Source organism: Somniosus microcephalus, chromosome 21, assembly GCF_052327205.1.
Source record: "Somniosus microcephalus isolate GS21.2 chromosome 21, FLI_Smic_1.0, whole genome shotgun sequence".
Taxonomy (NCBI): domain Eukaryota; kingdom Metazoa; phylum Chordata; class Chondrichthyes; order Squaliformes; family Somniosidae; genus Somniosus; species Somniosus microcephalus.
Genome location: NC_141007.1, coordinates 3,410,862 through 3,427,773, shown reverse-complemented (window position 1 = coordinate 3,427,773; position 16,912 = coordinate 3,410,862). Strand labels below are relative to the sequence as shown.

At 48.4% G+C, this 16,912-nt stretch overlaps 1 protein-coding gene across 1 annotated transcript in view; it reads left to right on the top strand.

The window, feature by feature from the left end:
* The first annotated feature begins 854 nt into the window (after positions 1-854).
* Positions 855-16,912, top strand: part of LOC147102553 (protein HEATR9-like) — a 162,308-nt gene continuing 146,250 nt past the window's right edge. Inside the window, exons 1-3 of the mRNA XM_085964052.1 lie at positions 855-962; positions 3,637-3,785; positions 5,944-6,070. Coding sequence (XP_085820178.1) covers positions 855-962; positions 3,637-3,785; positions 5,944-6,070 — 384 coding nt within the window. The remainder of the gene's footprint in view (positions 963-3,636; positions 3,786-5,943; positions 6,071-16,912) is intronic.

Here is a 16,912-nt window from a genome sequence, read left to right as displayed (position 1 = left end):
AGAGGGAGCTTTACTCTGTATCTAACCTGTGCTGTACCTGCCCTGGGAGTGTTTGATGGGACAGTGTAGAGGGAGCTTTACTCTGTATCTAACCTGTGCTGTACCTGCCCTGGGAGTGTTTGATGGGACAGTCTAGAGTGAGCTTTACTTTGTAACTAACCCCGTGCTGTACCTGCCCTGGGAGTGTTTGATGGGACAGTGCAGAGGGAGCTTTACTCTGTATCTAACCCATGCTGTACCTGCCCTGGGAGTGTTTGATGGGACAGTGTAGAGGGAGCTTTACTCTGTACCTAACCTGTGCTGTACCTGCCTTGGGAGTGTTTGATGGGACAGTGTAGAGGGAGCTTTACTCTGTATCTAACCCATGCTGTACCTGCCCTGGGAGTGTTTGATGGGACAGTGTAGAGGGAGATTTACCCTGTATCTAACCCACGCTGTACCTGCCCTGGGAGTGTTTGATGGGAAAGTGTAGAGGGAGCTTTACTCTGTATCTAACCCATGCTGTACCTGCCCTGGGAGTGTTTGATGGGACAGTGTAGAGGGAGCTTTACTCTGTATCTAACCTGTGCTGGACCTGCCCTGGGAGTTTTGATGGGACAGTGTAGAGGGGGCTTTACTCTGTATCTAACCCGTGCTGTACCTGCCCTGGGAGTGTTTGATGGGACAGTGTAGAGGGGGCTTTACGCTGTATCTAACCCATGCTGTACCTACCCTGGGAATGTTTGATGTGACAGCGTAGAGGGAGCTTTACGCTGTATCTAACCCGTGCTGTACCAGAACAGTTATTTTTACTGGGGACAATCATTGTGCTATTTTTGAGCGGTTGTGTTGCTATTATCTTGCAGCCTTCGAGGATGACTGAGGAAGAAGAATTGCTGTCAGAGTCGGCAGCAAGTTCTGAAACTGATTATCGAATGGTCTCCTTGTTTGAGATGAGAAAGGAAGCTCGATTTTTCAAAGAGGTAAAGTAGCTTAAACCTATGTGCTGCTGTCTGGCCTCGGATTGAAGCAATTCATTGAGAATGAAAGATTCAGGTGCTCGCAGGGACTGAGCAAGCGCTGCCTTCACTGCCAGGGTTTACTGAAATTCTACGGCCATCTGCTGGCTTTTGACTTCCAGCAAGGGCAAGGGTCAATCCCTAAAACTGGACTTTTCAGTAACTACAACAACTTGTATCTATATAGCGCCTTTACCCTGTAAAATGGCTCAAGGTGCTTCACAGCAGTGTAATCAGACACAAAGGTGACGCAAAACCACATGCGATATTAGGGCAGGTGACCAAATGCTTGGTCAAAGAGGTAGGCTTTAAGGAGCGTCTGAAAGGAGGCAGGAGAGGTAGTGAGGTAGACAGTTTAGGGAGGGAATTCCAGAGCTTAGGGCCTCGGCAGCTGAAGGCACGGCCACCGATGGTGGAGCGATGATAATCGGGGAAGCACAAGAGGCCAGAATTGGAGGAGCGCAGATATCTCGGAGGATTGTAGAGCTGGAGGAAGTTACAGAGATAGGGAGGTGCGAGGCCATGGAGGGATTTGAAAACAACAATAATAATTTTACATTTGATACGTTGTTGGACCGGGAGCCAATGTAGGTCAGTGAGCACAGGGGGTGATGGGTGAACGGGACTGGGTGCGAGTCAGGACACGGGGCAGTGAGCACAGGGGGTGATGGGTGAACGGGACTTGGTGTGAGTCAGGACACGGGTCAGTGAGCACATGGGTGTTGGGTGAACGGGACTTGGTGCGAGTCAGGACACGGGTCAGTGAGCACAGGGGGTGATGGGTGAACGGGACTTGGTGCGAGTCAGGACACGGGGCAGTGAGCACAGGGGGTGATGGGTGAACGGGACTGGGTGCGAGTCAGGACACGGGTCAGTGAGCACATGAGTGATGGGTGAACGGGACTTGGTGCGAGTCAGGACACGGGGCAGTGAGCACAGGGGGTGATGGGTGAACGGGACTGGGTGTGAGTTAGGACACGGGGCAGTGAGCACAGGGGGTGATGGGCGAACGGGACTTGGTGCGAGTCAGGACACGGGTCAGTGAGCACAGGGGTGATGGGTGAACGGGACTTGGTGCGAGTCAGGACACGGGTCAGTGAGCACAGGGGTGATGGGTGAACGGGACTTGGTGCGAGTCAGGACACGGGTCAGTGAGCACAGGGGTGATGGGTGAACGGGACTTGGTGCGAGTCAGGACACGGGTCAGTGAGCACATGGGTGATGGGTGAACGGGACTTGGTGCGAGTCAGGACACGGGTCAGTGAGCACATGGGTGATGGGTGAACGGGACTTGGTGCGAGTCAGGACACGGGTCAGTGAGCACATGGGTGATGGGTGAACGGGACTTGGTGCGAGTCAGGACACGGGTCAGTGAGCACATGGGTGATGGGTGAACGGGACTTGGTGCGAGTCAGGACACGGGTCAGTGAGCACATGGGTGATGGGTGAACGGGACTTGGTGCGAGTCAGGACACGGGGCAGTGAGCACATGGGTGATGGGTGAACGGGACTTGGTGCGAGTCAGGACACGGGAAGCCGAGTTTTGGATGAGATTACAGGCGAAGAAACTCAAACTCAACTTTGCCTCTTTAGGGTTAAAAATGTTGGTCAAGGAGACCAATTTCAGGTTGTGACCTCCCGCGCCCCATCTCTTCCAGAACTGCCCTGGCTCCCAAATTGGAAGCAGGCGACTTCTTGGTTTGCAAATCTGGATCTGAGCGCCGGCTGTAAGACTCCGAACCACATTCGTCAGAAAATGGGGCAGAGCCTGCTCCCCCAATTTGTTCCTGGTCTTCAACGGAGACCGCCCCCCTCCCCCACTCCCCCCCAGGACCGACCTGGCTAGTGTCTGCAGCTCGCCTGTTTCGTACAAATGAGGCCCGGGATCGGTGAGCTCAGGCATGTGTTCGGACCTCACGAGAGATTGGCGCGATTCTTCCCCAAGACCCCGAATAACCGAAGTACACAGAGCCAGGTGTGAGGAGACTGGCGAATCCCAGGAGGAGAGTGAAGGGTGTGATGAAATATTCCATTCATCACTGCCTGTGACTGTGGTTGGTTTCAGTTTCACTTCCCTTACCTCTGTTCCATTTCCTCACCATTGTATTGTACTATGTGTAGGGCTCCGCCCATACCTGGCCCATTGTATTGTACTATGTGTAGGGCTCCGCCCATACCTGGCCCCTATGTAAGCTGGCCCAGCCTGCAGCACATCCAGTACGGCAGAGCTCTGGATGGAAGATACCTCTCTCCTGTGTGTTACCTTCTAAGTCAATAAAAGCCTTGTTTTGTTTCGCTAACATCGAGTCTCGGATTTATTGAGGCACATCAATGGGGTTAAGGGACTCCTCAGTGAAAGTGCAGCACAGGAGGAGGCCATTCAGCCACTTGTTCTGCTAGTTCCACACTCTACTCAAATCCAGCTTCACTGCTCTATTGTCCTCACCCACAAATAATTTCCGTGTTAAAACGTTTATCCAATTCCTTCTTAAATGAAAGAGGTGAAGGAGCCATGAGCACATAGTTACAAGGGCATTTTATTACATTCATTCTGATCGGTGTTTAAGGGCTGGGGGATGAGAGGTTTCTTTTCAATGGCTCAAATTTGTCTCACACTATCTCCAAAAATCTGTAACAGATCCTTCCACCACTGCCGACCAGATGGTCAGGTGAGAACCCAGAGTCCATCAAGCAACAGCCCCACATAATCAGCCAGAACAGTGTGACTTGTCAGACCAGGAGCAACACATGGCGGCTGGTCAAGGAGCAGAAGAAGAAAAAACTCAAGTAAGAGCAAATTCAACTGCTCCTTTAACATTAACAAGTTAAACACTAAACTGGTGCTTGGGAATGGGGGACTTTCCATTTTACTGCACCCAGTGTCAGCATCAAACACTCCCAGGGCAGGTACAGCATGGGTTAGATACAGAGTAAAGCTCCCTCTGCACTGTCCCATCAAACACTCCCAGGGCAGGTACAGGGGGTTAGATACAGAGTAAAGCTCCCTCTACACTGTCCCATCAAACACTCCCAGGGCAGGTACAGCACGGGTTAGATACAGAGTAAAGCTCCCTCTACACTGTCCCATCAAACACTCCCAGGGCAGGTACAGCACGGGTTAGATACAGAGTAAAGCTCCCTCTACACTGTCCCATCAAACACTCCCAGGGCAGGTACAGCACGGGTTAGATACAGAGTAAAGCTCCCTCTACACTGTCCTATCAAACACTCCCAGGGCAGGTACAGCACGGGTTAGATACAGAGTAAAGCTCCCTCTACACTGTCCCATCAAACACTCCCAGGGCAGGTACAGCACGGGTTAGATACAGAGTAAAGCTCCCTCTACACTGTCCCATCAAACACTCCCAGGGCAGGTACAGCACAGGTTAGATACAGAGTAAAGCTCCCTCTACACTGCCCCATCAAACACTCCCAGGGCAGGTACAGCACGGGTTAGATACAGAGTAAAGCTCCCTCTACATTGTCCCATCAAGCACTCCCAGGCTGTTCTGGTGGAGCTACACTGGCTCCCGGCCTAACTCCAGCAGACTGAAGTGGGAAATCAGTCCACGAGCTGCTCTGCTGGCTCCTCGAGCCCTGACCCCTGACCTTTCTGGAATTTCCCACCAGAAGTGGCAGGGAACATTGAATATATCGCTGCCAATATAAGCGGGTGTATTAAAAATGAGATGCAAACGTGTAGTTTGGTAAAATGTCTGCTGACATACTTTCTGCCATTGGTGCCCTGGAAACACTGGTTGCTATGGCGGTGAAAGGGGCAGTTCTGTTAAAATGTCATGGGTCTGCCCCAGTCTGTGAATTAGTTGCACTGCCCAGGACAGTGAGCATCCCTGGAGCAGGTGCCTTCGTCCTGTGGTCGCCATTCTGTGACTGCGCCTCCCCTTCACCAGGGGTCTCCCCGATTCAGGTCGCCAGCCCTCCCAGACAGTCCTGGAGTCTCCCGGAATTAACGAGTAATCTCCAGCAACTTTGGGAGAAAAATCACAGGGGCATTTAAAAGAATTGTGTTCTTTCTTTTTTATTTTGTTTATTAGTTATAAAAATTCTGGACACGGACTAAAGTGTGTTTGACCAAGAGTCAAATCATCCCATCGGGTAATGAAGAGTCCACTCACTTTCCCATTGTTGTGGGGATGTGTCTGGTGGCCAATGGTGGAGTGTGGGGGGCGGGGCTCCGCGAGGATGGACGTATCTGGTGACCAATGGCGGAGTGTGGGGCGGGGCTCCGCGGGGATGGACGTGTCTGGTGACCAATGGCAGAGTGTGGGGGTGGGGCTCCGCGGGGATGGACGTGTCTGGCGACCAATGGCGGAGTGTGGGGGTGGGGCTCCGCGGGGATGGACGTGTCTGGTGACCAATGGCGGAGTGTGGGGGCGGGGCTCCGCGAGGATGGACGTGTCTGGTGACCAATGGCGGAGTGTGGGGGTGGGGCTCCGTGGGGATGGACGTGTCTGGCGACCAATGGCGGAGTGTGGGGGTGGGGCTCCGCGGGGATGGACGTGCCTGGCGACCAATGGCGGAGTGTGGGGGTGGGGCTCCGCGGGGATGGACGTGTCTGGCGACCAATGGCGGAGTGTGGGGGCGGGTCTCCGTGAGGGTAGATGTGTCTGCCGACCAAAGGCGGGATGGCTGGAGGCATGAGGTCATGAGACGACAGCTCCGGGAATACGTCCCACCAGAGTTGGCAAATATCCTCGATGGTTGGGAGTGGGCAGCGGGGTGCCGGGGCGGGCGGCGGCGGGGGGGATTGGGTTGGGGATGTGGAAATGCCCCCTGCATATAGGAAGGGTGAGGTCCCTCCCCACACTGTCATGCCTGCTTGGCTCTCCTCCATCTGTGCCGTCTGGGTGGCAGTGGGTTTGGGAATGGACTGATGATGAGCATTTCTCTGTGAACCCTGATGGTGCCTCTGTTCCTCCTTCAGGCATGAGCACTGCACGCATCAGTTCCGTGTGACAGCTTATGCCGTCCTTCTAAGCGTTCAAAAAATACATAAAAGACCAAGAGCTGTCGACCCGGAGCACGAATCCTACAAGTGGCAGCGGTTGATGGTGAGTACGGTGATCTCACACATTTAATAAACAACTCCCATTTCTACAACACCTTTCCCCTCGGGACGTCCCAAAGCGCTTTACAGCCAATGAAGCACTTTTTGAAGTGGAGTCACTGTTGTAATGTGGGAAACGTGGCAGCCAGTTTGCACACAGCAAGCTCCCACAAACTTGAGATAATGACCAGATAATCTATTTTTAGTGATGTTGATTGAGGGATAAATATTGGCCAGGACACTGGGGAGAACTCCCCTGCGCTTGTTCGAAATCGTGCCATGAGATCTTTTACTTCCACCTCAGAGAGCAAACGGGGCCTCGGTTTCATGTCTCATCCGAAAGACGGCACCTCCGACAGTGCAGCACTCCCTCAGCACTGCACTGGAGTGTCAGCCTGGATTTTGTGCTCAAGTCTCTGGAGTGGGACTTGAACCTATGACCAGCGGTGAGAGTGCTGCCCACTGAGCCGTGGCTAAGACCATTTAACAAGCGCCTCCTTTCTGTTCAAATGGGAATAAGATTAACAGAAGTATTCAGCAATTTAACATTTTCTCCTTCCCCTCCTGAAGGTGCTGAGTCTTGCTCGGCGCCACAGTATTGGCTGCCCTCACCCAAATGGCCATTCTCCAGGCGTGAGCCCAGGGAATGAGCAAGATATTCCACCATGGTGGGCCAACACAGCCAGGTCTCACTGTTCCCCTTTAAAATTGTACCATTTAGTTTATATTGCCTCTCCTCATTCTTCCTACCAAAATGTATCACTTTATATTTCTCTGTCATGATTCTGCCCATTTCACCAGCCTGTCTATGGCCTCCTGAAGTCTATCATAGAGTCATAGAAAGTTACAGCACGGAAGGAGGCCATTTCGGCCCATCGTGTCCGCGCCGGCCAACAAAGAGCTATCCAGCCTAATCCCACTTCCCAGCTCTTGGTCCGTAGCCCTGCAGGTTGGAGCATCCCAAGTGCACATCCAAGTACTTTTTAAATGTGGTTAGGGTTCCTGCCTCTACCACCCTTTCAGGCAGTGAGTTCCAGACCCCCACAACCTTCTGGGTGAAGAAATTTCCTCTCAAATCCCCTCTAAACATTCCACCAATTACTTTAAATCTGTGCCCCCTGGTTTTTCACCCCTCTGCTAAGGGAAATAGGTCCTTTCTATCCACTTTATCTATGACCCTCATAATATTATACACCTCAATAAGGTCTCCCCTCAGCCTCCTCTGTTCCAGGAAAACAGACCCAGCCTATCCAGTCTTTCCTCATAGTTAAGATTCTCTACTCCCAGCAACATCCTTGTAAATCTCCTCTGTACCCTCTCCAGTGCAATCACATCTTTCCTGTAATGTGGTGACCAGAACTGCACGCAGTTCTCTAGCTGAGGCCTAACTAGTGTTTTATACAGTTGAAGAATAACCCCCCTGCTCTTGTATTCTATGCCACGGCTAATAAAGGCAAGCATTCCGTATGCCTTCTTAACCACCTTATCTACCTGGCCTGCTACCTTCAGGGGTCTGTGAACATGCACTCCAAGGTCCCTTTGTTCCTCTACACTACTCAGTGTCCTACCATTTAATGTGTATTCCCTTTCCTTGTTGGCCCTCTCCAAATGCATTACCTCACACTTCTCTGGATTTAATTCCATTTGCCACTGTCCTGCCCACCTGACCAATTTATTGATATCTTCCTGCAGTCTACAGCTTCCTTCTTCAGTATCAACCACACAGCCGATATTAGTATCATCTGCAAACTTCTTAATCATACCCCCTATATTTAAGTCTAGATCATTGATATATACCACAAAAAGCAAGGGACCGAGTACTGAGCCCTGCGGAACCCCACTGGAAACAGCCTTCCAGTCACAAAAACACCCATCAACCATTACCCTCTGCTTCCTGCCTCCGAGCCAGTTTTGAATCCAACTTGACACTTTGCCCTGGATCCCATGGGCTTTTAACTTCGTGACCAGTCTGCCAAGTGGAACCTTATCAAAAGCCTTGCTAAAGTCCATATACACTACATCAAATGCACTACCCTCATCTACTCTCGTTACCTCCTCAAAAAATTCAATCAAGTTTGTCAGACACGACCTTCCCTTAACATCAGTGCTGACTATCCTTGATTAATCAGTGTCTTTCTAAATGAAGATTTATCCTGTCCTTCAGAATTCTTTCCAATAATTTTCCCACCACCGAGGTTAGGCTGACTGGCCTGTAATTACTCGGTCTATCCTTTTCTCCCTTTTTAAACAAGGGTACCACATTAGCAGTCCTCCAGTCCTCCGGCACCACACCTGAAGCCAGAGAGGATTGGAAAATGATGGTCAGGACCTCTGCTATTTCCTCTTTCGCTTCGCTTAACAACCTGGGATACATTTCATCTGGGCCTGGGGATTTATCCACTTTTAAAGCTGTTAAACCCCTTAATACTTCCTCTCTCACTATGTTTATTTCATTTAATATTTCACACTCCTCCCCCTGATAGCAATGTCTGCTTCGCCCCTCTCCTTTGTGAAAACAGACGCAAAGTATTCATTAAGAACCCTACCGACGTCTCCCGCCTCCACACACAGATTACCCTCATGATCTCTAATAGGCCCTACCCCTTCTTTAGTTATCCTCTTACTCTTAATATATTTATAAAACATCTTTGGGGTTTCCTTGATTTTACTTGCCAAGAATTTTTCATGCTCTCTCTTTGCTTTCCTAATATCCTTTTCAATTGCACCCCTGCACTTTCTGTACTCCTCTAAAGATTCTGGAGTATTTAGCCCTCGGTATCTGTCATACGCCTCCCTTTTTTTCTTTAAGGCTTTGGATTTCTTAGTCCCACCATTTTTCTTTAAGGACACATATTTGGTCTGAACCCTCCGGATCTCCTCCTTAAATGCTTCCCACTGCTCTGACACTGATTTACCTTCAAGTGGCTGTTTCCAGTCCACGATGGCTAAATCCCCTCTGAGCTTAGCAAAATTTGCTTTTCCCCAATTTAGAATGTTTTTTTTAATCTATTTTATTTTTATCTAAAGAGAGAGAGAGACAGAGAAAGTGAGAGAGAGACAGAGAAAGGGAGAGAGAGACAGAGAAAGGGAGAGAGGGACAGAGAAAGGGAGAGAGAGACAGAGAAAGGGAGAGAGGGACAGAGAGAGAGAGACAGAGACAAAGAAAGGGAGAGAGAGACAGAAAAACAGAGAAAGGGAGAGAGGGACAGAGAAAGGGAGAGAGAGACAGAGAAAGGGAGAGAGAGACAGAGAAAGGGAGAGAGAGACAGAGAAAGGGAGAGAGAGACAGAGAAAGGGAGAGAGAGACAGAAAAAGAGAGAGACAGAGAAAGGGAGAGAGGGACAGAGAAAGGGAGAGAGAGACAGAGAAAGGGAGAGAGGGACAGGGAAATGGAGAGAGAGATGGAGAAAGGGAGAGAGAGACAGAGAAAGGGAGAGAGAGACAGAGAAAGGGAGAGAGAGACAGAGAAAGGGAGAGAGAGACAGAGAAAGGGAGAGAGAGACAGAGAAAGGGAGAGAGAGACAGAGAAAGGGAGAGAGAGACAGAGAAAGGGAGAGAGAGACAGAGAAAAGGAGAGAGGGACAGAGAAAGGGAGAGAGAGACAGAGAAAAGGAGAGAGAGACAGAGAAAGGGAGAGAGAGAGACAGAGAAAGGGAGAGAGACAGAGAAAGGGAGAGAGAGACAGAGAAAGGGAGAGAGAGACAGAGAAAGGGAGAAAGAGACAGAGAAAGGGAGAGAGAGACAGAGAAAGGGAGAGAGAGACAGAGAAAGGGAGAGAGAGACAGAGAAAAGGAGAAAGGGACAGAAAGAGAGAGAGAGACAGAGAAAGGGAGAGAGAGACAGAGAAAAGGAGAGAGAGACAGAGAAAGGGAGAGAGAGACAGAGAAAGGGAGAGAGACAGAAAAAGGGAGAGAGAGACAGAGAAAGGGAGAGTGGGACAGAGAAAGGGAGAGAGAGACAGAGAAAGGGAGAGAGACAGAGAAAGGGAGAGAGACAGAGAAAGGGAGAGAGAGACAGAGAAAAGGAGAGAGAGACAGAGAAAGGGAGAGAGAGACAGAGAAAGGGAGAGAGAGACAGAGAAAGGGAGAGAGAGACAAAGAGAAAGAGAGAGAGGGGCAGAGAAAGGGAGAGAGGGACAGAGAAAGGGAGAGAGGGACAGAGAAAGGGAGTGAGGGACAGAGAAAGGGAGAGAGAGACAGAGAAAGGGAGAGAGAGACAGAGAAAAGGAGAGAGAGACAGAGAAAGGGAGAGGGAGACAGAGAAAGGGAGAGAGAGACAGAGAAAGGGAGAGAGAGACAGAGAAAAGGAGAGAGAGACAGAGAAAAGGAGAGAGAGACAGAGAAAGGGAGAGAGAGACAGAGAAAGGGAGAGAGAGACAGAGAAAGGGAGAGAGAGACAGAGAAAGGGAGAGAGAGACAGAGAAAGGGTGAGAGGGACAGAGAAAGGGAGAGAGAGACAGAGAAAGGGAGAGAGAGAAAGAGAAAGGGAGAGAGAGACAGAGAAAAGGAGAGAGAGACAGAGAAAGGGAGAGAGAGACAGAGAAAGGGAGAGAGAGACAGAGAAAGGGAGAGAGAGACAGAAAAAGGGAGAGAGAGACAGAGAAAGGGAGAGAGGGACAGAGAAAGGGAGAGAGAGACAGAGAAAGGGAGAGAGGGACAGAGAAAGGGAGAGAGAGACAGAGAAAGGGAGAGAGAGACAGAGAAAGGGAGAGAGAGACAGAGAAAGGGAGAGAGAGACAGAAAAAGGGAGAGAGAGACAGAGAAAGGGAGAGAGAGACAGAGAAAGGGAGAGAGAGACAGAGAAAGGGAGAGAGGGACAGAGAAAGGGAGAGAGAGACAGAGAAAAGGAGAGAGAGACAGAGAAAGGGAGAAAGAGACAGTGATATCACTATAGGACACACTATGAGCTACACCTACCTTGGTCTAACTATTACAGCATCAGGGAGCTTCAGCATAGCAGTGAATGCACTAAAAGAAAAAGCCCGAAGAGCCCTATATGCAATAAAAAGAAAATTCTACAACATCCAAATCCCAATCAAAATCTGGCTCAAAATATTTGACAGCATAATCCTGCCCATTGCACTGTACGGTAGTGAAGTATGGGGCCCGCTAAATCACCAAAGCTACACTAAATGGGAAAAACATACAATAGAAGCCCTACATGCAGAATTCTGCCGAAGCATCCTTCGCACCCAAAGGAAAACGCCAACAAATGCATGCAGAGCCGAACTAGGCAGATACCCACTGATAATAAACATCCAAAAACGAGCACTAAACTTCCTAAATCACCTCAAATCTAGCTCCCCAGACACCCTTCATTTCAAAGCCTTTCAGACCCAAGAGCTAAACCCAGAAAAGAGTCCCCTGAGTCAGCTGCTACGGAAACTAAGTACTCAGCCGGACCCTGACCAGCCCCAGACCAACACAGCCGCCCAAACACCAATCCGAGTGAACCAAATCATTAAAAAATGCAAAGAAACCTACCTGGAACATTGGAACAAAATAACCGAAAGCCAAAGCAGATTAGAATGTTACCGGGCCCTAAAAAGAGAATATAAACTGGCAGACTACCTCACGACCATCAGAGACACAAAACAGAGACAGACCCTCACCAGGTACAGACTAAGCGACCACCAACTGGAAATTGAAAAAGGCAGATACAAGAAATCCTGGCAGCCTAGAGAGAATAGAATATGCGATCAATGTCTGGCTGGCGAGGTTGAAACAGAAATGCATTTCCTCCTAAAATGCGAAAAATTCAACACATCAAGAAACATATTATTCAACAAGCTAAGCCAAACAACCCCAGATTTCAAGGAATTGGATGATCTGTCAAAATTGAGATTAGTCCTAGGAGAAGGAGACAGACCATACCTTGGGGCCAAATATGTAACAACATGTCACAACCTGAGGACTGTTTAAAATTAAGACTGTTTAAAATTAATATTGAACGTACCAAATGAAGTACAAAGACTGTTTAAAATTAATATTGTTTAAAAGTAATATTGTATGTACCCAACAAATGTCAAATCGATTGACACCTACAGAATGTTGGAAAACTGTACCTTTTTGCTATGTAAGCTTTGGCAATATGGTTCTCTGTAAACTTTCATGCCAATAAAGCATTTGAATTGAATTGAATTGAATTGAATTGAGAAAGGGAGTGAGAGACAGAGAAAGGGAGAGAGAGAAAGAGAAAGGGAGAGAGGGACAGAGCAAGGGAGAGAGGACAGAGAAAGAGAGAGAGAGACAGAGAAAGGGAGAGAGAGACAGAGAAAGGGAGAGAGGGACAGAGAAAGGGAGAGAGAGACAGAGAAACGGAGAGAGAGACAAAGAAAGGGAGAGAGGGACAGAGAAAGGTAGAGAGAGACAGAGAAACGGAGAGAGAGACAGAGAAAGGGAGAGAGGGACAGAGAAAGGGAGAGAGAGACAGAGAAAGGGAGAGAGAGACAGAGAAAGGGAGAGAGAGACAGAGAAAGGGAGAGAGGGACAGAGAAAGGATAGAGGGACAGAGATAGGGAGAGAGAGAGAGAGAGAAAGGGAGAGAGGGACAGAGAAAGGGAGAGAGAGACAGAGAAAGGGAGAGAGAGACAGAGAAAGGGAGAGAGAGACAGAGAAAGGGAGAGAGGGACAGAGAAAGGGAGAGAGGGACAGAGAAAGGGAGAGAGAGACAGAGAAAGGGAGAGAGGGACAGAGAAAGGGAGAGAGGGACAGAGAAAGGGAGAGAGAGACAGAGAAATGGAGAGAGAGAATAAGAAAGGGAGAGAGGGACAGAGAAAGGGAGAGAGGGACAGAGAAAGGGAGAGAGAGACAGAGAAAGGGAGAGAGGGACAGAGAAAGGTAGAGAGAGACAGAGAAAAGGAGAGAGAGACAGAGAAAGGGAGAGAGAGACAGAGAAAGGGAGAGAGAGACAGAGAAAGGGAGAGAGAGACAGAGAAAAGGAGAGAGAGACAGAGAAAGGGAGAGAGAGACAGAGAAAGGGAGAGAGAGACAGAGAAAGGGTGAGAGGGAATAGCTACACTTAATGGGAAAAACACACAATAGAAGCCCTACATGCAGAATTTTGCCGAAGCATTCTTCGCACCCAAAGGAAAACACCAACAAATGCATGTAGAGCCGAACTAGGCAGATACCCACTAATAATAAACATCCAAAAATGAGCACTAAACTTTCTAAATCACCTCAAATCTGGTTCCCCAGACACCCTTCATTTTAAAGCCCTCCAGACCCAAGAGCTGAACCCAGAAATGAGTCCCCTGAGTCAGTTGTTACTGAAACTAAGTACTTCTACCCAGCCGGACCCTGACCAGTCCCAGACCAACACTGCTCTCCAAACACCAATCCGAGTGAACCAAATCATTAAACAATGCAAAGAAACCTACCTGGAACATTGGAACAAAATAAACAAAAGCCAAAGCAGATTAGAATGCTACCGGGCCCTAAAAAGAGAATATAAACTGGCAGACTATCTCTCGACCATCAAAGACACAAAACAGAGACAGACCCTCACCAGGTACAGACAAAGCGACCACCAACTGGCAATTGAAAAAGGAAGATACAAGAAATCCTGGCAACCTAAAGAAAATAGAATATGTGATCACTGTCTGGCCGGCGAGGTTGAGACAGAGGTGCACTTCCTCCTAAAATGCGAAAAATTCAACAAAACAAGAAACATATATTTTGACAAGCTCAGCCTTACAACCCCAGATTTCAAAGAATTGGATGACCTGTCAAAATTAAGAATGGTCCTGGGGGAGGGAGACAGACCATGTCTTGGTGCCCAACATGTAACAACATGTCACAATGTGAGGAACAGTGAGTGACTAACGAGCACACCCATAGCATATACACTCTAAAAATGTTTAAATCAATGCCGAATGTACCCAACGACTGTTTAAATTAATACTGAATGTACCCAACGAGGGTCAACGACTGTTTAAATTAATACTGTCTGTACCCAACAAAGGTCAAAATTGTTTGACACCTACAGAATGTTGGAAACCTGTACTTTTTTGTTATGTAAGCTTTGGCAATATGGTTCCCTGTAAACTTTCATGCCAATAAAGCATTTGAATTTGAATTTGAATTTGACAGAGAAAGGGAGAGAGAGAGACAGAGAAAGGGAGAGAGAGACAGAGAAAGGGAGAGAGAGAAAGAGAAAGGGAGAGAGAGACAGAGAAAGGGAGAGAGTGACAGAGAAAGGGAGAGAGAGACAGAGAAAGGGAGAGAGAGACAGAGAAAGGGAGAGAGGGACAGGGAAAGGGAGAAAGAGACATAGAAAGGGAGCGAGAGACAGAGAAAGGGAGAGAGGGACAGAGAAAGGGAGAGAGAGAGAGAGAAAGGGAGAGAGAGACAGAGAAAGGGAGAGAGAGACAGAGAAAGGGAGAGAGGGACAGAGAAAGGGAGAGACAGAGACAGAGAAAGGGAGAGAGAGACAGAGAAAGGGAGAGAGAGAGACAGAGAAAGGGAGAGAAAGACAGAGAAAGGGAGAGAGAGACAGAGAAATGGAGAGAGAGAGAGAAAGGGAGAGAGGGACAGAGAAAGGGAGAGAGAGACAGAGAAAGGGAGAGAGAGACAGAGAAAGGGGGAGAGGGTCAGAGAAAGGGGGAGAGAGACAGAGAAAGGGAGAGAGAGACAGAGAAAGGGAGAGAGGGACAGAGAAAGGGAGAGACAGAGACAGAGAAAGGGAGAGAGAGACAGAGAAAGGGAGAGAGAGAGACAGAGAAAGGGAGAGAAAGACAGAGAAAGGGAGAGAGAGACAGAGAAATGGAGAGAGAGAGAGAAAGGGAGAGAGGGACAGAGAAAGGGAGAGAGAGACAGAGAAAGGGAGAGAGAGACAGAGAAAGGGAGAGAGAGAAAGAGAAAGGGAGAGAGAGACAGAGAAAGTGAGAGAGGGACAGAGAAAGGGAGAAAGAGACATAGAAAGGGAGCGAGAGACAGAGAAAGGGAGAAAGGGACAGAGAAAGGGAGAGAGAGACAGAGAAAGGGAGAGAGAGACAGAGAAAGGGGGAGAGGGACAGAGAAAGGGGGAGAGAGACAGACAAAGGGAGAGAGAGACAGAGAAAGGGAGAGAGAGACAGAGAAAGGGGGAGAGGGTCAGAGAAGGGGGAGAGAGACAGAGAAAGGGAGAGAGAGACAGAGAGAGGGAGAGAGGGACAGAGAAAGGGAGAGACAGAGACAGAGAAAGGGAGAGAGAGAGACAGAGAAAGGGAGAAAGAGACATAGAAAGGGAGCGAGAGACAGAGAAAGGGAGAAAGGGACAGAGAAAGGGAGAGAGAGACAGAGAAAGTGTGTGAGAGAGAGAGAGATTGGGAGTGTGTGAGAGAGAAAGAGATTGGGAGTGAGAAAGAGAGAGATTGGGAGTGTGAGAGAGAGAGAGAGATTGGGAGTGTGAGAGACAGAGAGAGATTGGGAGTGAGAGAGAGAGAGATTGGGAGTGTGAGAGAGAGAGAGAGATTAGGAGTGTGAGAGAGAGAGAGAGATGGGGAGTGTGAGAGAGAGAGATTGGGAGTGTGAGAGAGAGAGAGATTGGGAGTGTGAGAGAGAGAGATTGGGAGTGTGAGAGAGAGAGAGATTGGGAGTGTGTGAGAGAGAGAGAGATTGGGAGTGTGTGAGAGAGAGAGATTGGGAGTGTGAGAGAGAGAGAGAGAGATTGGGAGTGTGAGAGAGAGAGAGATTGGGAGTGTGAGAGAGAGATTGGGAGTGTGAGAGAGAGAGACTGGGAGTGAGAGAGAGAGAGAAAGATTGGGTGACCTGTCAAAATTGAGATTAGTCCTGGGAGAAGGAGACAGACCATACCTTGGGGCCAAATATGTAACAACATGTCACAACCTGAGGACTGTTTAAAATTAAGACTGTTTAAAATTAATATTGAACGTACCAAATGAAGTACAAAGACTGTTTAAAATTAATATTGTTTAAAAGCAATATTGTATGTACCCAACAAATGTCAAATCGATTGACACCTACAAAATGTTTGAAAATGTACCTTTTTGCTATGTAAGCTTTGGCAATATGGTTCTCTGTAAACTTTCATGCCAATAAAGCATTTGAATTTGAATTTGAATTTGAATTTGAAAGGGAGAGAGAGACAGAGCATCCCAAAAAACAAAACAAACCCAAGTCAACATCAGCTCACAGAAAAACTCCACACATTAGAAGCAACAATTAAAGACAACCAAAACCCTCTAGACTCCCCAATCACATGGAAAGAACTGGCCACAAAAACAAAATCTCTCCACCTAAAGAAAGCCTGTGGCCCAGACAACATCAAAAATGAAATGCTCAAGTTCAGCAATATGGAGATGCAGGGTGCGATACTCAAACTATTCAACATCATATTACGCTCAGGCTGTTTTCCCGATATCTGGTGCCAAGGACTAATCTCCCCCATATATAAAAGTGGAAACAAATCAGACCCAAATAACTACCGCGGCATCTGTGTCAACAGTTGTCTAGGGAAGTTATTCTGCAGTATTCTAAATAGTAGATTACTTGATTTTCTTAACAAACATAATATCCTCAGAAAAAACCAAATAGGCTTTCTTCCAAAACACCGCACCGCCGACCATATCTATACCCTTCACACCCTCATTGAAAAACATAAACACCAAACAAAAAATGGGAAAATATTCGCCTGTTTCATCGACTTCAAGAAAGCCTTTGACTCTATATGGCACGAAGGGCTCTATTATAAACTCCTTCAGTGTGGAATAGGGGGCAAAGTCTATGACCTTATTAAATCAATGTATCTGAAAAACAAATGCGGGGTCAAAATTGGAGACAAACGCACCGATTTCTTCACCCAGAGAAGAGGCGTCCGGCAGGGCTGCAATTTGAGCCCGACC